Source organism: Nelusetta ayraudi, unplaced genomic scaffold, assembly GCF_046127955.1.
Source record: "Nelusetta ayraudi isolate G7.1 ecotype Tasmania unplaced genomic scaffold, CSIRO-AGI_Nayr_v1 ptg000011l, whole genome shotgun sequence".
Taxonomy (NCBI): Eukaryota; Metazoa; Chordata; class Actinopteri; order Tetraodontiformes; family Monacanthidae; genus Nelusetta; species Nelusetta ayraudi.
In genome coordinates this window covers 12958195-12983138 of record NW_027466061.1, presented here as the reverse complement: position 1 = coordinate 12983138, position 24944 = coordinate 12958195, and the positions used below count along the sequence as shown (strand labels likewise).

The window sequence follows — 24944 nt, the reverse complement described above, 5'->3', positions numbered from 1 at the left end:
TACTGTTGTTGCTGTTGAGATCACGCTCGTCAACGCGTTGTCATTCTGTGGCGCTGTTTGTGTTGTGAGCCTGTTTCTCATCTGGTCCACCCTCTGCTTGGCTTGCTTCGCCCATGGACTGTTAGGGTCTGAGCACAACGTTTTGCCCAGTTTGGTGTGGAATCTGCAACAATTTATTCCCATCACTTTAATTATTAGCAATGAGTTAAAGTAAAGGCAAAGTTTCTCCAGTGCATACTGATCACATAGTCACTTTTAGGCACCTAGGAATGAGACACTATAATTTTGTAATGACCTTAGAGAAATGGCCTCAAAAAAATAATTGCAATTTATGTTGCTGTTGATGTGAATTCTTTAACCAGGTTATGATTTAAAAAAACAAAACAACTTACTTTATGGCTTCAACTGGGCAGATGCCTTCAGATTGAATGGTGTAATCCTCAATGTTGGTCACATGAACTTTGGTGGTTGTTAGATTGGGGCAACAGTCTGCAGGAAATCCATGAACTAAAACAGGAGAAATGGAAGGAAAAGTTAGCGACCTTCTCATTTCACCATTCAAACCAGAAAAAATGTCAAAATGGTTCTATAGACTGTACTTACATCCACATATTAGTTTGGTGAATGAGAACAAGGTGACAAATGACACAGAAAATCTCATCTTCAGCATCTGGATTTGTCTTTAACTGAAGTGGCGTTAGTCAAATATTTTAATTTGTAGTCTCCTCAGTCAACTCAGATCAGAGGCAGTGTTTGTAAGCTTGTGCCTGTGCTACTTAGTGATACTCTGAAAAGAGTATGTTCTTTTTAAAAGTCCACTCCCCCCTTGACACCTCTCCCCCTACCGAATGGAGAGGCTGTGACCACAGAGTGGGGGGAGGAAAGAATTTGTACACCACCCAAATGCCGAAAATGAGAGAGCTTTACCACACGCACACGCGCGCACACACACACACACACACACACACACACACACACACACACACACACACATACACACACACACTACACTCGAGTCACTCGAAGGCTATTGATGTGCACAAGTGGATGCTTGATACTTTCCTTTTGACAAACCACACCTAAAACTGTTGCTATGAGCACTAAGTATTTAAATTTTCGATGAATTTTCGATGATGGCGATTTAGTTTTACATCTAGTTGTAATTTAGGTTATCTGAAAACTGCATATTCAAAATACAAAAAAAGAAAAAAATTTAAAAAGTATTGTCGGTGTATAACTCCAAGTCTCAAGTCTGACCCTGCATCGGAGCAATTTCTTGGTGCCATCTAAACGTGCACTGACACATGCTGGCTTAGCAAACATCTCTTGGATCAGACAGTTTCTAATAAAACAGATCAGAGGTAAAACAAGATAAAAATGAAATAGCAGAGATGTTCACAATCCAGAAAGAAATAGCAAAAAAACAAAACACTTTCTCTGTCTTTGTTTCTCTCTCTCTCTCTCTCTCTCTCTCTCTCTCTCTCTCTCTCTCTCTCTCTCACACACACACACACACACACACACACAGACACAAATAATCTTTGTGTGTCGAGGCCATGTGGTACATACAAGGTAGCACATTGTTATAGTGACCAAACAGCATAAGAATTATCCTGACTGGCGGCTAAACGCTCTAAATATTTGCGGCCTTGATTTCAACACTCAACAGGGGAAAAATCCAGAGACACTCAAATGTCCGTTATGACATTATAAATGTCCAGTACATTAAGAAATGACAGTGCATGCCTTCAAGTGTGCCGAAAGCACGCCGTGCTCACAGACCCGCAAAGACATGTTGGCAGGCGCACCGAACATGTGAGGAGCGTCATTATTTTCCCTGCAGCAACAAAACTCTTGGAGAAAAATGATCCAGTGCGACATTTGCTCCTTCTGGATTCATTAGTCATTGTCGTGGACGGTGGCAGCCTTGGCTGGTGGTTTGCTGATAAAGCAAGAGTGGAGCGTATCATTGGCGTAACGTGAAATCAATAATAATGCTCAAGTCCTTCTCCTTGTCAAGGAGGAATGCTAATAAAGAGCAGGCTGTTTTCATTGTTACAGGACAGACGAAACAACTTGTTTATGTGTTCAGTTTTGTCAAGACACATTAGGACAGCTATTCTTTTGCCCCTGTTATCATAGACAATGCATCGGGGAGAAAGAGAACGGCAATCCTGTACAGGCTTATCCTTTTAGCATCCATCCATCCATCCGTCCATCCATTTTCTATCATCACTTCTTCCCACATTCTTCCAAATAAAGTCTGGTGGCACCCATTGACCGAATGTATACATGGATGAAAATGTCGAAGTGCAAGAAACCTGTATTCTATCTTTTGTCCCCCAAGGGCCGCAAAAGATTTAATGGCTGGTTGTTAATGTGGAGTAACAGCACAAGATTCACACCTTTACAAACAAGTTCAGTTTTTTGCATGGAACCTAAAACTATCCATCCTCAATACCCGCTTCCTCCTGCACTCAAGGTTGTAGGGGTCTGCTGGAGTCTATCCCAACTGTCATAGGGCGAAGGGTAACATTGTGGAAAGGTCGGCAGTTCCTCACAGGGCCACACAGAAAGACTAACAAGCATTCATACTAACACACCCACCCCACAGGACAATTTATAGTTCACAATTCACCTCACGTGCATATTTCTGAACTGTGGGAGGAAGCCAGAGTACCCAGAGAGAACCCACGCAGACACAGGAGGAGCATGCCTGGCCCCAGAACCTGCGATCTTCTTGCTGTGAAGCAACTTTGATAATCACAATGTAGATGCAGTAGCTGAAGGTACAAAAAACCTAAACCAATACATTACAAGAGCCATCTAACTATCACCTTGCTCGTCCTTTTCACCCACATCTTCTCAACGGCATCCAAAGCAGCAGTACTGAACATCTACTGAGCAAACTGGGAAATGATGGATTTATCATTGCATTGTTTACAGTCCCAAGCAGCACAGTAAGGACCTAATACATTGAGAGAGGATCTCAGTATTCCCTCTCAGTATTTTTCTAACTACTGAAGCCACCACTTTAACAGGCCTTGCTCTCACTCTAATCAAGCCCATCGACTTCCTACTCTACTTCCTCTAAACTCTCAAGCTCATATTACAACAAGGGGTTAAAAAGTGTTTTTTCCTTTTTTATAAATGTAAGAAGCTGAATTCTATTATGCAGCTCCTCTGATGATGGCCGTGTGAGCTTTAAAACACACTTCTTTCCATTTTCGCCAGGCAGTCGATCAAACAACAGATGAGGCGTCACTTCATCTCTTCTGCAGAGAGAAGCTTTATCAGATGAGACGCGTGTTCCTTGGTAGAAGTGAGACTAAAAACAAAACTACATACACACAGGCTCAACATTTGAGGGCCACGCAGAGAATAAGACTTAGCAATGGAAGCTTCATCTCAGATTGATTGATAGATTTCTTTCGGCTTGTAATATAAAGATTCAGGGTGGCGGAAGGTTTCATTTCATCCCTCACCCACCACCAAAAGGTGTTCATCGCTGTGCAAGATAAATACGCTTCTCCTCTTTTCACCTCAACTGATCAGACAGCCTGATTAACTGCCTCCTCCTCCTTCCAGCGTGTCGATCACCTCATGTCAGCGATGAAAAACACAGAGAAAGCTTCTTTTAAAGGCCAGCATCGCTTTATGAAAGTGCTCCGGGTCTGCGTGCGCAAGGCCGAGGAGAAAAAACAAACAAACAAAAAAAACCAAAGCAGCGGGACAGGGGCCAGCTGCAAAGAGCATTGGACCTTAGGTCAGTGCGGGAGCAGAGGGATGAGCCAAGATGTTTTTGATATGTTGCAGTGGAGACGCGCGCGATCGATATGCTGACCTTTCTCAGACTGATTGCATGATGTTCTGTTTCGCCCCTGGCGCCCACCAAAGGTCTATCAACCATCAAGCCATGTTATTCTCCATTTCAGTGGGCAAGTTTAGGGCCAGCTCATCACATATATATGTATGTATATATATATATATGTATGTATATATATATATATATATGTGATATGTATATATCACACACACACACAAACCTCAGGACATATACAGTCACTCTCTCTCTCTCTCTCTCTCTCTCTCTCTCTCTCTCTCTTGCTCGCTCACGCACGCACATAATACACTCACAGAAAAAGATGAAACCAGCAAGAGGATGAGCCCCAACAAAATGAGGGTCTCTGATCCCCTCCCGGGGGCCTCTGCAGATGGATCTTGTATATTTCGGCTCGATATCAAGAGGGATGAACACAATTCCCTCCAGGGCCCTAAGAAATGACATTTACTTCCCAATTAATATTTCAATTAAGAAAGTCATTCCCGTTTCATTCGCTCGGAACCAGCTAGATGTGAAATGAAAGTGACCCCTTGCCCCACGTCAATCCCGCCGCTATTGACCCTTTTTCACACAAGAGTCCCAATCATGGATCAAGCGTCCGTTTAGGGCCACCGTCGATAATCGACCTTAACAGGCCACATTAGCATATAGACATTAGCATAGTGACAGCCAGCGACCCGCCCCTGCAACCCCTGGCAGCAGGGGTGTGTGAAGTCTGATCAATAAGCGCTTTAATTACGGCGCTGGCCGGCCTGCAGCTCTTCACGGCTGGGAGGCGCCGCAGCTGATCCAAGTGGATTGTTTCAGGCAGAGCGACTGGCTTCTCAACGCATGGCTGGACAGCCTGCTCTGCTGCTCAGGGCTCTTCAAGAGTCGGCAATAAATTATTTGGACTGCGCTAAACTTTACTGACAAGAGAAGAGATGGCCATCTCCTGCGTCATATATTTTAATGCAGCGGGGGCTGCTTTGTTAAAGAGAGTTTGGAGACGCAGGCCCCAAAGAATCAGCTGTTTGTCTGGGGACTCATTTCTTACTCATTTTTCTCACTTCTTTCTTCTTTTCAAGATTCTACCTCTTCTTTTTTCTTACCTTTTTCCTCCCGTCTTTTCATACTTCCTCCTGTCTTTCCACCATTTGTCTCTTCTAGTTATTCTTGACTACTCCCTTCCTACCTTCATCTCCTTCCATCCTGTCGTCCTTCCTACCTCTTTCACTCACTTTCACCTTTTCTTTGCCTATTCCATCTCTTCCTTTCTTCTTCCATTTTCCATTTTAAATCTGCCGCTCTCCTTTTTTTTCTCCTTCCTTACATCATCTCCCGCTCCCATTCTGAAACTATCCCTCTCTTACTTCCTACATTCCTTTCTTGTGGTTCAGTGATGTCAACATTGCCACAGATAGTCAACAGTCAGTAAATCCATGGGTGGAAAAATGCTTGGCAAGATTCAGGTGGTGCTGAAAGCCCTCTTACAACTAGCTGCCCTCTGCAGATCAGGGTAAAGCAGATGTACTGCATAAAGACTGGAAGCAGGACAATTGTTTAACTTACTCCTAAAGCAGGCTACACTTGCGGCAGACATGTGGCATCTTTGTCCCTTTTTTTTCATTGAGTGTTTTGGCGGGGGCGAGAAATGGATTTTGAAACAATGTAAAGTAAATTGGAAAATGTGTGTTAACGGATGGAACGTTTCGTTTTTCACCATCCTGCCCTGTAGCGCCAGTTACTGGAAGATGCTGATCCTCAATCAAACGCTGAGGTTCGATTTGTGCAGCTGATGAACTGCAGAGCACTTATTCACTTCATTATCGCTGATGACCCTCAACCACATTAGCAGAAACGGCATTTGGCGTGACGCAATGGCAAAAAATGAATTGTTCCAAATTGATTTAAATGCTGACAGAAAGTTCCAAAACTGAATGAATGAAGTGGCGACTGAGACGCAACTGAGATGCAACAGTGTGGTTCACCAGCGTGAAGCTGTGTATCGGTCACCAGATCCATTAGAGTCCCTTTTTATTTCCTCTGTAAACTTCAAATCTGCAGAATGTCACTGTTGATCAATCCTGCTTCAAATTCTCTCCTCCAAGACGGATCAAAACAATATCGATCACAACAGAAAAGGTACTTCATGGAGCTGCTGTGTAATCCCACGACGCTGACACAGGCTTTACTGCCACAGCCTTTGATTGCTATCTGCTCCGTTCCCCTTCAAGCTGAACGTCTGATATCATATCAACCACCGCTATGGATTGTCAGCTGCCTCTGTGAGCCTTCACACTGGTGCACTAGATGGCGTACTTCCCCTGCAGCAAGCTGGTGAAGAGCACGAGCTTGACAGGATCTAAGAGAGTCATCCAAATTTATCCCCGTAGTCAGCAGCGGCAAAAACACGAGTGCTGCCTCCCTTCCCCTCCCCCTCCCCGAGGCCACAGCTGACATTACTCTGCTCTTCATGGCAGTACAGTCGAGAGGCTAAAGAGAAAAGATGTCAGTTGGCTCTGCATAATTTTTCTCTCTTGACACTGTGCGGAGTTGGATAGACAGTCTACTTTGGTACATCTCTTTAAAAAGAAGAGAAACCTGATTTTTTTTTTAATTACTCCCATTTCTGGCCATCACTCGTGTGTCCTCATGGATAAGGCTGAGCTTGACAAAGGTTCTCAGAGGAGTTTTGAGGATCATGTGTCTGTTTCAAGCAGCAGCATCATATCAGACTCAACGATTCTCCTCCATTTGTCTCTCGCTTTGATCGCAGCATCTGCATTTGTGTCTCAGCCTCTTGCTTCTGTATTTCGCAGCGAGCATGTGCTGCATGCACTACAGCTCTCTGTCTAGCAATTCTGTCAACCACACCGCTGATTCTGCCTGCAGAGACAGAAAGAAAAAAAAACTTACTGCCCATGGCTTTCTCTTCCTCTCAAAGACACCCTGCCTTTGGTTCTTCTGTTGGGTTAAGCAGGGTCATTTCAAAGGCTTAATAGCTAACTGTGTGTGTGTGTGTGTGTGTGTGTGTGTGTGTGTGTGTGTGTGTGTGTGTGTGTGTGTGCGTGTGTGCATGTGTGCATGTGTGTGTGCGCATGAGAAAACATGGTCCCTACTGCTTGAGCTGGATTATTCTAAGTTCCTGACCTCTGGGTGCTGAGAGGGGCCCATGTTTGGTAACACAGCCACTTGCCTTTGTCCTGTCAGCCCAGCGGGGGAGCTCCACCAGGGGCCCTGTCTCTTTGTGGAGAAGTCCTCGGTCAGACAGCCCTGCTGCCGCTGCTGCTGCGGCGACTCTCTCTCCTGGTCCCGACTGCCACTATCTTAATATTAATACGCCGTGAATTACCAGACAGCTGGTTGGGCAGGCAAACAGTCCCTGGACACACACACACACAAATGGACGAAAGAACCAAACAAATGGATGTATTTGGCTTGCAAGCGTAAACATTGATCCTAAGTCCCCCCAGTGAGAGTCAATATGGCCCCAATAGCTGTTCAAGTGTATCAGCTTGATCTGATGTTTCCCGATAACAGAGATTCCTCCCGGGGTGTGTGCGTGTGTGTGTGTGTGTGTGTGTGTGTGTGTGTGTGTGTGTGTGTGAGTGTGTTGTGGAGGGGAGATGGTTATTGATCGCCATGATCCTAAGCAGCTGCTAAGAGATTTAAATGAGGTCTATCATTAAATCTCTATGATAATGTCCATGGTGGTGCTTCTTTCTCTCCCTTCGTATTTCTGCATTGCATTGTGGGATTGCGGTTCCTGTGTCTACCGTGTTTCCCTGTAATGTTAAAATGTTGACAGGCTGAAGTTCAGGGAGCCCACCCCCCTATTTTTTAGCGACCCCATGAATACTACTTTACGTACGGTAAAGCACTTGTGGGGGACACAGCAACACTTGGTACAATTTTAACTTTTTTCTTCTTTTTCTATATTTAACTGAGCAAACAAAAACAAGCGTTTCGCAGTTGTCCTTCACGCATTGGACGCGTTGTGAGAAAAACCTTTTATCGTATCAGATCAACACGAGCTAGATCCAATTAACGACCTGATTCTCATCTTTGGTTTCTTCCATCAAAACAATTTTCTTAATGGATGGTCAATGCAAGAGGAGGGTGAGACAACTTGTTGTGTAAATTAATAAATGCCACATGTTCAACACATTGTTGAGTTCTTGAATGAGTCTTTAAAGGGATAGTTCACCAGCCTTACTCCAGAACCATGTTTACAGTACATATATATGTACACATATACATATATACGTATACTCTTACCAAATCATGCTTTCCAGGTTTTGGAGGTCTCCTTCAGTGATGCAAAATGAGAGATTTAACGTGAAATTAACCCAGAACAATGTTGCAGATGCAGGTCAATGACTGTCTGATTTATTAGAGTTGGCCTAAAAAGTTGCAGAGAAAATAAAGTTGACTAAAATAGAACTTATGGTGAAAAAAATAAAACTTTTGATCTGTTATTGGGTGGTGAACTACTCCTTTAAATTGACAGAAAAACATTTAAAATTGTACACTGCCCCCTGCTGGGTTAAAAAAGAAATATAAACAAAGTCACATTATTACTGTACGTACAGATGCAGGTGCATTACACATCTCTGCCTATTTTCGAGATTATTAAAAGATGGAAAAAAGCATAATTGTTACAACCCTACAAATCTGCTGAAAATCCACAACTCCCTGATATTTATGCTTTACTACGATTTAAGGACCACAAAAAATTGGATACCACAAAAATATGTTTGGGAGACCTCAAGTGTGTGTCCATGCAATTATCTCACATCAGACTAGCCGTGAATTGATTTTTTCAAGATAAAGGTGTAAAATCAAAGTTGGCAGCAAAATGGAAGAGGGAAGAGACAGAGTTTTGTCTAAATCATGTTGTGAGTGTCTAGTATCCAAGATCCAACTTGAGTTTTCCACGTGTCCCTCTTAACTTTGACCTTCACTTGAAACAGCTCTGCTTGAATGCAGTTACTCCGCAGGACACGTCCAAAGCCACTAAAGACTCATCGCCTCAGCTTCCATTCACTCTGGCTGCCGAGGGCACGCTTTTTAATACACTTGTATAGACACGTCCGCCTTCTGCGTGCATGCTGATACCGGACGGCTCCAGATGGCAGAGGGCTCTCGTGGTTGTGGGGGGCCTTCCACAAGCGCAGGTAATGCGATCAAGGCGCCGACAGAGTGATGTGTTTACATCATTAGGAGTGAGACAGGTTGGAGGACAGAAAGACCAAAAAAAAAAGACGAGCAGCAACCCAGGCGAGAGGTGGAAATGGAGCAGAGGGAGAGCCAAACGGCTGTGGCAGTGCCTGTGTGTGTGTGTGTGTGCGTGTGCGTGCTGTCTGCAAAGAGAGGGAGGGTAATGAGGCAAAAATGAAAATGGATGATGAACGATGAAGGAGTGAGGAGCGGACAGACGGGAGGAGGTAGTCTGCCTGTCAATCAGATTAGCAGCCAATCACTCGCCGGCGGATTGCTTTGACCTGAAGCTCGGAGGATCACATTCACTCCCACACACACACACACACACACACACACACACACACACACAAACAGGCGAGATTCGGTTCCACACACTTGCATGGAGATAAATGTGTCTCGCTCGCATCCAGTGTGGTGTTAAGTGCACGTATTAGGGTGTATCAGCATTCGCGTGTGCGCGACGACCAGCGTGTGTACGTGTGTGTCTGAGTGTAAGTAAGTGAATGAGTAACGAGCAAGTGATGGATGGACCGTAATGCTGCCACGCCGGGAAGTCGAGGCCGGGCTCTCGCGCGCACGTGCACTTCCCTTCCAGCCGCCGTGCGCCCAACATGAATCTCCTCGCGTGCTTGTCTCACTTTTCCCCCTCTGTTTGGCCACATTTATCTCCCCTCTAAACCCCTAATTTTAGACCCTTTTCCTGCCGTACCATCGCTCTCACTCACCCCTTTGCTGTCTGCCTGCTGCTAATGGAGCTAATTTGTTTAGCACACAGAGTGTCTGTCCATTAGCACAAGCCCGCCTGCGCCAGGAGGGGATGGTGACAAATCACAGCAACGTGTCGGTCTATCCATTCGCTCCCAGCATGCAGAAGGGAAAAGGTGAAATAAAAATCAGTTCACGAACAGTGAGGAAACACCTTCCTGGTTTGTTTTTTTTTTCCATCAAAACTTTGCCCCTACCTTCAGTTTAAGCTCGTGGCTCCAGTTTATGGAGTCCAGCAGATATTTTTGCCAGTGATCAGACCTTCTCCACACCTGCACTGCACTTTATTAAATTAAGCCAGCTCTGCAGGAAATTCGGCTGTCGTTGCGCAACCTCCAAATGCAATTAACTTCTGCTACGCTATGCCCTTTGGCCAACAAAAGTGACTGTAATGCAGCTTTAATAACTGCAAGACACTAAGCTGCAAGTTTGTCCTCAGCAGTGAGACAAAGACTTTATCTCAAGTATTTTGCTCTCCTTCTGCCTCTGGAGTTATTGGACTGCTTGAATTCTCAATAGATTAGTCACGATTATATGAGTCTAAATCTTAGAAGGAGACACTTTCTATTGCATCATCGTGACCAACGTACTTAGGGCATTAAAGTGTCATATTAAGTCCATAAAGTGAATGTTTTGTGCGCAATCGAGATGCAAAGAGTTACACATAATGACGCAAGCAAAGTTCAAAAGCCCCATCAGTATTTGTAATCAGAACATTTTTTTTAATATAATCAGGCCTTTCTTTGAATCTGTGAAAATGCATTTACCTGCAGAGAAAAAAGGTCTCTCATAACCTTCTCATTATGCGCTCAGAAAAGAGAAATGGCGAAAATCATTCTTATTGACAGAGAGTGGGACAAGCCAACTGTCTCGAGCAGAAACAAACACCCAATAACTGGAGACCAGTTCCTACCGAACAGCTGCTGCGCCGCCGTCAGTGGATCGTCAAAAAATTCACAAACATACACAACATGTTACTGCCAATTTCAATGAAAGTAAAGAAAACATGATAGCCGAGGGAAACCAGTTGTCTCAGGCAGCCCAAATCAAAATGTTACCTGGATGATGACTTCATTTACTAATACCCGAAGAGAGCCGGGCTTGCTGTGAGTCTCGGTGGCTCACATAGGTAGACAGGAATTTGGGTGGAGGAGAGAAGTCGGATTAGACGAGAAAACCAGATTTTGAGCATAGCTCGTTTAAGCTGTGCAGGCAAACGTAGTCAGTCAGAGTCAATTTGCACCTGTGTATAACTGTCATCAAAATAAGCCTTCCTCAGTGGCCTGTGTTGTTTCAGTTCCTGAAACACGCAGCCTCTGAACTCAACCGGCCGGGAATTCCTCCCCTCCCTCTCTGCCAGCAAACTGCCACTGTTTTGACAAACTGAAGTTTGTCACGATGACTCCATCCTCCCTCTATCCTGCTGTCCTTGTTAAAACAACATTTAATTTAGGGATGCTAGCCTGATGTCCTGCAGCTTCTGCTAATCTAAATCATCTTGATGTGCTTCTGAAATTTACCCTGAAGCAATGCCTCCTCGGGTTTATCCACAGCTTTCCGTTTCAGTCTGAGGCCGGTCGAGGCGGGAATGTGATACAGGAAAAGGCAAGGTCACTTTTCATTGATTGTTAAATCATTCCTCTGTTGGAGGAAGACAGGGTCGAGACAGAGACTCTGAGAGATCTTCCCTCTGAGCCTGACGGTAAATATCCCTCCTCTGCGCTCGGCTCGGAGCCCAACAATCTCTCTGCCTTCCAGCGGTTGTGCTTGTCCAAGATGTCCCAATGTTTGTTTCCCCAACAGAAGAACAGCAGAGATGAGACACTCTTGGCCACATTTAAGTGTACACCGTGGACCCACACAGCTGTAATCCAGATCCTCCATCTCTCCTGCGCTCGTCTTCTAGCTTGACACTGCCTGTCTCCTTCCTCCCTGCGTTATCCTGTCTCTCCATCTCCCTACCTATTGAGGCAATCCAAATTGAGCTGGGTTGGTGTTGTGGTGATCTGCAGATATTTTAGCACCTACCATCAGCAAACATATATAGAGAGATAGATTAAAAAAAAAAATGTTTTTAAGGATTAGCAGCCACAGTGAAAAATGAAATAAACTGCAACCTGTTGGCGCTGCTGCATCCAAGAAAGCAATCTGTATTGAAATATGAGTTGAGGGGGATTGTATTATTCAGAATGGTGCCCCTGAAGATGATATGTGTGTGTGTGTGTGTGTGTGTGTGTGTGTGTGTGTGTGTGTGTGTGTGTGGTTGGGCGTGTTGCAGGGTTTTGCACCCCGAGTTTGCGGCTGAGACGGGGAGACAGGCGGGGGCAGGGAAAGCTTTGTGCGCTGGCCCTTTCCCACACTCCTTTTCACCTTTGTTGTGCGGCAGCGCCGGGGCTCTCTGTGACATGACGAATTGCTCGGGCCTGCTTAACTGAGACGCAGTGGAAAGTAAGAGTGGAGCGGAGTGGTGCTTCCTGTGTGCGTGTGTATGTGTGTATGTGTGTGTCCTGGTGTGGAGCTTTGTGTTTTAAACTTCAGGCTTATACAACTACCAGCCTTCCTTTCTCATGTGTCACCTGTTTGAAGTCAAAGTCTGCGTGTCTCCAACTTTTGATGGACAGATTCCCTGATGGATGAGCCAGACACGGACACACACACACACACGCGCACACACGCAGGGGATGTGCTCATATTCACACTAATGCCTCTGCCAAAATGCCAGCACCAAGCTGTTGCCCATAAAGCGCTGGGCCTGTCACAATAGAGACATTACCACATGAGTGAGTGACTCTGAATGGAGGCTAAGGCTGTGTGTGTATACAGAGTGTGGTGGCTGCGGGGGGGTTGGGGGAAGCAGACGACCCTGTCATCACCTCTACACCCCTCGTCAAACAAGCCATCACAGTTAAAGCCAATGGGACGCACACCCTTTTTCTTTTTTTTTTGCACAGTGCCACCGTTTCCCTTTTCTTTCTGCCGCAGCCTGTAGCGCTTGTGATCTTTTACAGCCTTTTATTAGTTGATCTTTTTTATTTTTTTAAGCAAGACTAGCATCCACAGTCGGCAAGGCTGGGTTTTGGCAGGCAGCGGGTGAGCTGACCAACCAGGAAAGATAAAGTGAATGGCTGACCCGTCGGGGCTGAGCAGGGTGAAGGGTGAGTCACAGGAGGGCAAAAGAGGTGTGAAAAGAAGCGAAAGAATTCCTTTTGGACAGAGACGAGAGGGCAAAGAGGAAATCACCACTTCCTGGTGGAAGTGCGGGAGAGTTTCGCATTTCAAGCCGGGACATAAATCAGCTAATTCTAGTCACTCCGATCTCGATCTGGTGTTCGATATGATGTGTGTGTTGAAAATTAAAAAAAGACAGGATGTCCCTCCACAAACCAGGAATCCCTGGCTGTGAATGCAAGTGTGTGCAGAAGGAGCGACATGGACTTAAGCAGCCACGTCACACTGTCACTGCTGGAATGCATGACAACAATGTTTTGTCGCCCCGCGGATGAATGCAGCGTCATGGCAGCAGAAGGAGAGGGAGGAGCAGGAGGAGGAGGTGGAGAAATGGAAGAGGAAGCCAAAGGGGGAAGAAGAGCCAGCATCCCCCCCCCCCCCCCCACCCACCCACCCACACACACTCAGAGAGGAAATTAGGTCATCAGAGTAAAGCCACAGCGAGGAACAAATCATTGTCATAATTGGACCCTTAACAAATCTGTGGAGGTTGCTGCTGCACACACGTATACACACAAATGCACACACACACACACACACACACACACACACACACACACACACACACACACATACACACACACACAAAGAAAAGAGGAAAAACAGAAAAGAGAACATTTCCAGAGCTGCTCTGTGCGTTGCCAAGCGGACGTGAAGAAGGAGTTCCTGCATAAATCAAAGCTTGTTTTATAGCTTTATAGTTGTTCTCGGGAGCCTCTTTTGGGGACAGAAACACTGGGGAAGGAGGAGGATGTTCGTGGAAGATGTAATTGCGGTCATGATCCTTCTGCAAATCACTGCATGCCAACGTCACGTTTGTCTTCTGCAGGTGAGCCCTGCCAACAGCTCTTTGCCCTCAATAAAAAAAGGTGAAATCTCAAATTAGAAATAAAAGTATGCACACATTCAAATCCATTTTTTTTGTCTGAAAACAGAGAAAACTGTTTGAGTTGTGAGCAGTTCTCCGAGAGGGAATTATAGCAGAACTCGGCGCGAAAACTGAAAACTTGGAAACATGGCAACAAAAATCTGCCCACCAGCACTTAAACACCTCATTAACACAATCTACCTCACACTTTAATGATGTGCCTGCTGCAGTTACTGCACGATTTAGCCATACTGAACCAGCCTGATGCAAAAAGCAGAGGAATCAAAGCTTTTATTCCTTTTGCCAGTGGCGAAGTGAGAACTTCTAAGTCAAGCTAGGCTGCTAAGGCTGCTAACTGCAGTTTGCAAAACTGCATAGTTGTTGTTTTTTGTTGTTTTTTTTAAATAGCTTTCAAAATGCTGCATTAGGTTTGGATTGTGCATCTTTTGTTAAAATTTAATCTAATTGTTTGAATTTCAGCCTATGATTCATTAGTTGGTATGTTTGAATTTTGAGTCTGAAGTTTTCTAATTCTCCAGTCTTCTAAACTTTCTCTGTCTTTGTCATTACATCCGGTTTTGTGTTGACTCTAAATTTGATAATAGTGCCAAATAACATCCTTGGCATGCTATGATCAAGATAGATAAAGCTGCTTCATATCAATGTCACAACTCCACACACACACACACACACACACACACACACACACACACACACACACACACACACACCAGCAGTTAGGCCAGAGAAGCAACTTCTCTCTCATTCATTCATTTGTTCATTCTTTCATTCATCTTCTATCCCAATTCCTCCTGCACTCAGGATGGCTGAGTTTTGGGTCTTTCCCAGCTGTTACAGGGTAAAGGCCTAGTTATACCCTGAACTAGTTGGGAGATAATTGCAGAGCCAATTCTTCTCTCCGGGAGACATTTTTCTTCTTCAATGGCAGGTTTAAAATAATAATAATAATAATAATAAAATAAATAAATAAACGTTTTCCCATGTGAGCTACGCCAATGGGACGCGTTAAAGAGGAGACAAGATTGAAAGGTTGACCTTGTGTTTGATCCAACTTCCTCTTTGCACGCCTCACATGACAGACTGCACACGTTATTTATTCATGTGAAGGTAGCCGGCTCATGACATACTGGCAGCAGCAGGATAAACTAATCTGGCAATCGCAGCGTGTCCGTGTCACTTATCAAAATAATTGACATTTTCTATACTGAGACGATGGCTCTGTAGATCCCAGCAACTCCGGAATAAGCAGCTGGACTTTACTGTGACGTTTTCTAAGAATCATTCAAAGTTATGGTTTACCGGTTTCATTTTTATCCTACCTTGAAATTTGTTATCCTGAAATTGGCCAACCTTTATCCTTAAAGAAGTGAGTCATGCCGATAATGTGTTTGGAGAATTCTGTGACACCCACTGATCTAAAAAGAAATGTTGCAATATCTATCTATCTATCTATCTATCTATCTATCTATCTATCTATCTATCTATCTATCTATCTATCTATCTACCCTGGTTGGCGCCTTCATTTGCAGATTTTAGACATTGTGTCCTTGGAAAACGGGGCGTTTATTTGCAAACCTGATTATTTTAGACATGCCCTTCCATTTACCCTTACAGCCAGTCCTGGCAAAACAAAAGCTATTACGTAACCCTGGCCCACAACCCCGGTTTATTTGGACACTTTTTACAGTGTAGCCCGTCTCTGAAAACCTCCTCTGAGCGCACCGCCACCCCAGAGCCCGCTCGCTGATTGACAGCTGTAGGGCAGGCGCTGGACCCTCCCCCTCCTCCTCCCCCTCCTCCTCCCCCTCCTCCTCTCCTCCGCTGCCTCCTCTCTCCTCCTCAATCGCGGCGCTGCGCTCACCGACTCCACACCGCCGACAGGGATGCAGCGAGGGCGCAGCGCAGCCTGAAAATGGCACCGCCACGACCACGCGCCCTGTGGATCTATCCGTCCCCGCAGCCCCGCTCCCGTCTGCTGCCGCAGCTGCAGCTACTGTCGCTGCAGCTGCTATCGCTGCTGCTGCTTTTCTGCGCTCCGTCGCCGTGCCGAGCTTTGCGGAATTACCCCGAGAATGAAGGTACGGTGTCCCGATCTTCTCGCGCCAAACGTGTCGGGGAGATGTTTTGGTTCGGGGTGAGGGAGCGCCGCGCCGAGCCAAGCCAAGCCGCGGCTCCTCTCGCTGGGTGAAGTATAGTGGAGAGGAGCGGAGACTCCCGCTAAGTGCACCGTGATGAATCATGCATTGAGAAGAGACAGAAAGGCAAAACATTTAGAAGAAAAATGTTGGTCACGTTTTCTCTTTTTCGGGCACACTGACCATTAAATTTAGATGATGTGTACACTCGGCCAGTCTCGTCCTGCTGAAGGTAAACGCGGGCTGATGGACGTTTAACTTTTCCAGCTGCGTTTTAAAAAGTCGTCCCAACTTGTAAATCTCTCTCTCTCTCTCTCTCTCTCTCTCTCTCTCTCTCTCTCTCTCTCTCTCTCTCTCTCTCTCTCTCTCTCTGTTTATTAAAGCTTCAACGTCTGTTAAACCTGAGCAGGTTGCATCAGGCACTGCGTTAAATTTGTCACACGCCACTGCCGCCGCTGCTCCTGCTGAAGCAACTGACTCTCTTGGTTATTGTATTAACATTGACGCTTGGCTTGACATTATCCCTCACATTCACTCGCGAACTAATCCCTGGTTCCAACTTGGAAGCCGAGTGGAAGGAGAAGTTGTGCAGACAGTGGTGAGTGGTGTGTGAGGCAGGTGGCAGGGTGTTGGTTGTAACCTGGGTTGATTCTGTTCATGGAAGCATCCAATGATTCCCAAAGCGGTAGCCAGTTGGTTTGCTGCTCCCCTAGAACCCTCCTCCCAGCTGGATTTGCCCTTTCAAACATCTTCTGCATGTTGGCCCTCTGGAAACTCCAAAAGTAAGACAGATTGGAAGTGATGGGTGGCTGCCACACCGATCAGTTGCCCGGCTGATTCAACGAGCAGCGGCACTGTATAGTCAGGCACATCCCTCTGAATGTATGTCACAGCCACCAGGAGCTGACGCAGAACAAAGGCTCAGGAGGATGGATGGATGGATGGATGGATGGATGGAGGGAGAGCAGGAGGAGCAGGAGGAATGGCGGGAGACAATGGATGTGAGGGAGACGCGACCAACCTGCTGCTGAAAGATTCATCGAAATCAGCATGTGTGATGAAACCAACTGGAACACCCACACAGGAGTGGGTCGGTCATTATTTATTTATTTATTTATTTATCTTTTTGTTTTGTTTATTTATTTATTTTTTACAAGAAAAGGTATGGGTCACAGAGACTTTTCATGACTGGCACACACTCTGTGAATAAACACGCCCATGCAGCGAGTGGCTGTACATCCGTGTGTATGACTCACCCTGTCTGATCCCCTTTGGCTGTTTCCCTGCCCTGCTGTGTCAGACCACTGGCCTGGGCACCTCTGAAACCCTTTACCAGACCTGTGTCTGTGTGCGTGTGTGTGTTATGTGTACCGATGAGCCCGAAAGGAACCCCTACAAAACCATTTTGTAAGCCCCTGCGCACTGTTTACCTTTCCGCCTGCTGCTTTGACTTATCGCTTAGCTGAAAGATTGCTCTTTGTGTCAGTGTGTGTGTGTGTGTGTGTGTGTGTGTGTGTGTGTGTGTGTGCGCGCACACATTCCCACCCACGCAGTAGTCGTACTGTTCCAGGAAATCTTCCCTCTGAGTACGTCTAGTAGCAGAAGCAAGGCTGTCATTAAAGGAGAGGCAATGCTCTCATGGCTCAATTAAGGACGCCGACTTTGTTAGAGCTCACAGTGTTTTGCTTTCTTTAAAAAAAAAAAGAAAGAAATGCGTGTAAGGCTGTCAGCAAGCTGAGTTTACTGCCGGAGCTATTGATCCACTCAAAAGTTGCGGTATTCATCACAGTTTGTAAGGCTGCCACGGCAGAACAACGAGGGCTTTCACGGGAATTGATAGAATAATCAGAAAGTGTTGCTCGCGGGAATCAGCCTCCAACTGTAATGGTGATGAAGATGAAGATTATCGGCAGTGAAAGTGAGAATAGGGAAGCGTGTGTGTGTGGGCCAGCAGGGGGAGCCCAACGTGCCTCCTGTCTGAACCCTGAGGGCATGCTGATGTAACAGCAGTGTGGTGGTTCCTCTCTTTCTACCACTATCCCCCTTTTTTTCAACATTGCACTCTGACATTTTCCATCATTTTGACCTATTCATTTAATTCCTGCACCTTCATGCCAATGTCCTTGGAGGCTTGCAGATGAAAGTATGTTCTGCCCATTTCCGTACTTTGTGGAGTCAGCGATTGATTTGACACCAGATTCTGTTCACAGAACAGACACAGGGGGAAAAAAATCCTGTTAATCATGGATAAGTGGGAGGCAGCGGGAGGAGCGACAAGATAATACGGGAAAATCATGACTCAACCGTGATTTACGTTATGGTCCGCGGGCCTTAATCTGTAATTGGCCCTTGTGGCGCGCCGGCGCTTTTCATTAGATTCGCTTCAGGGTGTTAAGGGGTCGAATCGCCGGATCGCTCGGCGAGGTCAAAACACGAGAGCGGGCGCTTCGTGCCGAGGCGAGCATATGTAGAGCGCGGCCTGCGCTTCCGTTGCATGATTCACACAGGATCCTGACGGCGGCCGTATTATGTCGGGTCAGGGGTCTCTGCTGGTTTAATTGCTTTTAATCCATAACGGTTGCTTGTAGTTATCGGCACAGCCATACCTCATTAAGTGTGGGTCCCTCGGCACACGCCTGTGTGCGTGTGTGCGTGTGCGTGCTTGCGTCCGAGAGATTGCTGCGCTGCCGTGTTACAGCCGTGACCTTGGGCTGGAAGTGGGTATAGATCTGGGTTCTCATCAGCGGGAGAGACAGCCAACGCACTCGTTTTTCTCTGCCGCCTCCTTCGCTCTGATCTATCATGCATCCCCGCCCACCTCCATCCATCCTAGGCCGTCCCAGCTGCAGCAGGACAGCTCAAAGGGTTTTTTTTCTCTTTAGTAGATGCTTAACAAATGAGCGGGAGTGGAACGCGCAGACACGCACGCACGCATGCACACATATGCCCTGATGCAGTTGCACAGTGGTAATGGGAGGCTGGGGGCCGGTCGGAGGGCCTTGGTCCAGAGAAGAGTGCCATGTATTCCTCGGGACGGATGATGTATGGGGTTATAAATACCGCTCAGTGACAGAGAACGATTCAGCGGGCAGGGCTTCGCCATCAGCGCATGTGAATCTGGGAGAAAAAAATATGAGAGAGAGAGAGAGAGAGAGAGAGAGAGAGAGAGAGAGAAGTTATTTGCTATTTTTTTGGGGGGGAGAGGGGGATTCCACAAAACAATGTTGAAAACCAAATAAATGGCAAAAACAAAGACGGAGCAGTGAAATCTGTTGTCCGTTGGTATTTCCTGGAGGCTACTCAGTGAATTTGTGCTTTGAGTTGAAATTAATTTTCCTACTCTAGAGATCTTTGCAATTGCAGCATCGTTCCATTTCTCTCAGCAGCCTGAAAGTGGGCGTCTGTTGTTTGTTGGTGTTTCTGTCGAGTTAATTACTCTCAAGCCCGTGTGATTCAGTGGGGGCCTGGTTAGCTCTTTTAGTTACTCAGCTTTATTCATTTGTATCACTTCTATAGTCTTTCTTCGTGTTCTCCGGCGTCAGCACAGCTGCAGCGATGAGCCAACAGTCCCACGATGATCCATCGCCGTCCTTCTGTCTGTGGCCTCCAGAAGGACAGCGAGTGCTTCCACCTGGCAATAACACTACCAGATCCACTGCATGAACACCTTTAATTCATGTGAAAGGTCGCGTTGCCTTGGGGGGATTACTCTGACTGCATTTTGAATTAAATTTATAGGCTGGACATTATTGTTGGGTGGGTGGGATCAGTGCCATTTACCTTGTTGAGCTTTGGTTGACCGCCACTTGTGACCCTTAACCTGTCAGAGCTGCATGTGGAAGGCTCACTGGTTTGATTGCTTTCCATCAGATACCCAATCCATCACCGTCAGAAACTGGTTTTGCACCAGTCTGCAATATCTGCTGGCTTATAGAGAATTCTTAATTGAAGTCACCCTGAGCAAAGCTGCTGACTGGCTCTTGCAGAGCCCCTTAACTGCTGTTCAACGGGCCTTGACCACTTCCCAACTCTCACACACACTTGCCCCGCTCGTCCCATGAAGCCCACAGCCCCCCCCACCCCCCTCCCTTCTCAAACGCGCAGTATACATGCACTGCGCCCCTCGCCCTGACCTTTAATATGTCCAAATTGAATTCTCTTGTTTTCTCTCCCCTTCCTCTCCGTCCATGCTTTGCTTTGTTTGCTCGTGCTGCAGCTGTGAGACGGCGCCCTAAACGGCTTTGCAAACAAACAAGAAGGGGATTTGGGTCAGCTGCAGTCACATTATGTTTGCTGACCAGAGCCGCTCCAGTCGTCCCCGCCGATGGACGGATGTGAAAGTTATTACAGGGGAGAAAACAGTGAAGCTCAAATTTCAGACGTCTTGAGTCGTTTGTTTTCAGATTATACAAATGAAGGGGAGAATAAAAAAAAGTCCTCCATCCTTTCACTGTTTGTATTGGTGTTACATGGTTGTTGTGCCGGCAATGAAACAATGTTTTGACACTTGAAATTATTATTATTATGGGTTTTTATTGGAGCTTGTCCTTCATTTGGCCAAAGAAACGACTCAACTAGAAGTCCAGCCTATTATAGTTGTAAGCAGTGTCATACCATGAAGTCAGAGCCGTCTTAACTGCACACATCAGCTGATCAAAGGCGGACAACGCCAGCTGACAGCTTTACTAATTCCTCTCTGTGAAAACTTCAAACGGTGGGCAATCCTAGTTACTTCAGCTCCACCTCCTCCTCTTTTCCTCAGGCCATTTTGAAACCCACCTTCACTGATCACATGACGCATCTGACTTAATCAATGCCATTGATACTTGCTTTGCTCAGAAAGGTTTGTCTTTTGTTTCCCTGAACTCTTGCTCTCCTGCTGCAGAGGGGTGAAGAGCTCTGCAGGTATTAATTCTTTCCATGCAGCTTGGAGACAGAAATTATTCTTGACGGCATTTTCTTGCTAAAATCTTTAATTTGATTTTGCAGCGAACAAGCAAACACTTCTATGTCGGTTTAAGGTGCTTTACATGATTTGTTCTTGGAAATATTGTTGGTGCGCTTGCTCTCACGTACGCAAACACACACACACACACACACACACACACACGCACACACACACACACGTTAGCCTTATATTTTGCTTGTGATGCTGTTTTTCCACCTCACGGTTCACTTATTGATGGAGTCCACATCAGTGTAAATTGATTTAAGTTTGAGTTGGTGGAGGCAGCAGGGCAGACAAATTGCCAAACAGACAACTACAGTGCACAAGCGTGCACGTAAATGCATGTCTGCACTTGTTGTATGTTTGTAACGAGGATATCTGACATGTGATGTCCGAGTTTTCTTCACTGCTTCGGGCCAATTTACTTTCCAGTGACCAACCACTGTGTGACAGCTGTGTGTGTGTGTGTGTGTGTGTGTGTGGGGGGGGGGGGGCGTATAGTGGGAGGGCTCCTCCCATCTAGAAGAAGGCCACAGGAACTAACAGAGCAGAGAGAAGACAAAGGAAGAAACTCACACAATAGAGAATGAATTAGTGGCCTGTTTATCCATCAGCGCTCACTCACTCGACTCAGCAGCAACCACCTGAATATGATTCTCAAAACATATGAATGATCAAATGTCAACAGTTTGCATGTATGAGGATGTATGAATTCTCTGCGGTTGTGTGTGTGTGTGTGTCTTTTTGCCCTTGATGAGCTGGTTGGCTCACTGGGTGTCTCAGTTCAACAATTGAAGTGTTCAACCAGCAGGTGCAGACACACACACACACACACACACACGCACACACACACACACACACACACACACACACACACACACACACACACACACACACACACATACACACACTAGAGCCCCTTTTAAGCAACAAACTGGGGCAGTGCTCCTGTCACAGTCTGTCAGAATGGCATCCTTTCTGTTCTGCCAGTGCTGCGAGTGCATATGAAACAGCAGTGACAGCTAATGTACTTTTTGCCAGTGGACGGGGGAAAGAAAAAAACAAGCTCAACGAAGTTGAGACCTTTGCATGCTCTGGGCAGCCCGGGCTTTTCTCACCCCCGGTTTTTCACCTCTGTGAATGATTCCAACAGGAGGGTTTTCTCGTTTTGTTTTGTTTTGTTTTGTTTTAGATGTATCTGCCAAAACAGAAACTTGAAACGACCATGATCCATCTAACTTGAAAGGCTGATTCATGACAGCTGTCTCGGCATTGTGTCTGTTTCTGGTATAGCATGAAATAGAGCCATCGTGATCCCACGCATCTTTCAGTGCAGCTCCTCTTAGCAGTATCTACAGCATGTTGCGTTTCTGCATTTGATTCCAAATAACCCACTATTTAGTTCTTGGCCTTGTTTAAGTAACTGTTACATGTCGGTTTTACCCCATTCTATTGCTGTGAATCGTTCACCAGTGAAGCAATCGATACACTTCAGGGTTAAACCAAAGAAAAAAATTAAATACGCTTCACCCCTGTGGCAGAAATGTTTCTGTTCTCTAAGAGAGCAGGAAGCTAGAATGCGTGCACATTTAAATCTAAATCAGAAAAAGATTTACTGTGAGACCGATGATAATTTAAACCCTCTGAATTATTCACAAACCACATTCAGCTTGCGGGCGAGCTATTAGGCTCCGAATAAGAACAACATTTTGACTCTGAAATTTGTGCTCAAATTCAACCCATTCTGCCAGCAAACTGTGAAAAGATGCCAGGCAAAATATTTTCAGAAGAGGTAAACATGGAATTTAGATTTTGGTAATGACAGAACCACTAGAAGAAGAAAGACTAATTGAGACTCTTGGGTGGTTTTGTGCGCAAGTCAGGAGAGGAGCGCTATGAAAGGAAGACTTAGGGCCAGATCCACAAAGCGATTGCCCGGCTTTTGCGCCAGAAAAACTGTGTAAATAGCGCCAAAAACGGTGATTCCAATCCACAGAGGGGACGCAAATGAGAAAAATGGGTGGAAAATGTGCTGAGGCGCAGGGAGCGGCAGGGTTGCGCCAGACTCATTTGAATGTATTTAAATGAGTCATTACGCGCAAAAGGACACCCCCTTCTATGCAAATATGCCTCATTCAAACAGCGGCAGATCCAGAAAGAGTTTGCGCTCGTGTCCGCACGCAGTTTGACAGACGCAAACACCGCAAGCCAAAACCAGGCGCAGCTTCTGTCTGTCAGAGTGTTTCTGGCTTCTGAGTGAAACTTTCCTCTCTGAAAAGCCTGGAATATATATATGGCTCCACAAATCTTACATATAGATCGGCATAGACTACAGTATATATGCCAATATTTTAGATAGGCTATGAAAAATACAAATGGTGCTCAGGTGATTGCCTTGCTTATATAATGACTAACGCGTCTTGTGTCTTGGCTTTCTCTCCATTGTGGCAGCAGTCTTGGTAGACGGAGGAGGCATCGTAATGCCAGGCGCGCACAGGAGTGCGTTTATCCTAGCAGAGTTTCGCTGTCAAACATGCACTCACGATCAACCTTTGGCGCAAACTGCACTCAGGTTGCCAGACTGCAACATTCGCACCTGTTTCAGGTGCCGCATTTGTGGGCGTGTTTGTGCCTGCATGTCATTAGTGCAAAAACCTTTGTGGATACCCGCATCTGTGGCACAAATTGCAGCCGCAATCTCGCCGCATCTCGGCGCATTTTACCACTGCGCGCCCTTCTTTGAGGATCTACCCCTCCGTGCGACGTCGTCTTGTTCTGAAAGTTCAGAGCTAAACTCTCCTCGCCGCCTTGATCTGGCTCTCCGCTGGCCTGTTGCCCTGACAACACTCTCAGCCTTGAAGTGCACTCCACACTGAGACGAGGAGATGCTGGGTTGGTCAACATGTGTCAACGGATTGGATGCATGTGTGTGTGTGTGTGTGTGTGTGTCATCATTACGCTTAAATGTCATGCTTCATTCAGTTCAGAACAATCTCAGGCACTTTTCATAGTGAGCAGCTATGGGCCAGTTATAGAGCAGTTACAGCCAGCTGTTCCCACCAAGAGAAGCACTGAGCCAACAGTGGCAAGAAAAAACAAAAACGAAACCCGAGCGAATCCTGACTCTGCCAGAGAAATTCAGTGCACATTTTGCACCTTCATGATATGAATCTTTGGATCTCACCTCCATTGAGGAAAAACATGATGCCACATAATGACTGCTGCAGTAACAGACCATGCACCAGTCTGAGGTCTCAGCAGGAGAAGAATATCCCCGCTAGATATCGGACTGAAAACATGAGGAAACATTTAGCTTGGCTCTGTCCTAAATTTACAACAACTCGTTCTGTTTGTTTGATTTGTGCGCACACAAAATAAAAATCAACTGCCAGGCAAAACTGGAAACAGGTGGGAACTGTGAGTCTGCCTCTTGTTCTGCTGCTGGTAGGAATCAAGCAACAACAAAATTAGGCATAGCATGTAAACTGTGCGAGCTATTGGTTACTACCAAGAGAGCGGTTTCTGTCTGTTTCCTGTTGAGATGACGGTAAGCTAAGCCAGAGCCAGATGTTGACGGCTGCTCCTTATTTATCGTCCAAGCGGGACGGCCTTATCGGGCACTTTTTATTTCACTGTCAAACGCTACACAGTTTCCAAATTATTAGTGCTTTACTTGATACTGTAGATTCCTGGGAAGGTTACAGAGCCAAGACAAGCTGACCAGCTCCTTTAAAAACCTTGATTTTTATCCATTCATGGTCAAAAGAGGAAACGTGTAACAATGCCTGTTCCAGAGTGCATGTTGATAGCCTGCAGTAAGAAAAAAAGGTTCTCTTTAAACTAATTAAATATACCATATAGTGTTGAATAATGTGTCTGTGTGTGGTGGTCTTATTGAGCAGTCTTTCTCTTTGTGGCTCTGGCACCAGC

General features: G+C 45.9%; 1 protein-coding gene across 1 annotated transcript in view; it reads left to right on the top strand.

The window, feature by feature from the left end:
- The first annotated feature begins 15763 nt into the window (after nucleotides 1–15763).
- Nucleotides 15764–24944, top strand: part of LOC142885031 (ephrin type-A receptor 3-like) — a 71440-nt gene continuing 62259 nt past the window's right edge. The window contains exon 1 of the mRNA XM_076021119.1: nucleotides 15764–16009. Within this exon, the coding sequence (XP_075877234.1) occupies nucleotides 15844–16009 (166 nt within the window). The 5' untranslated portion in view covers nucleotides 15764–15843. The remainder of the gene's footprint in view (nucleotides 16010–24944) is intronic.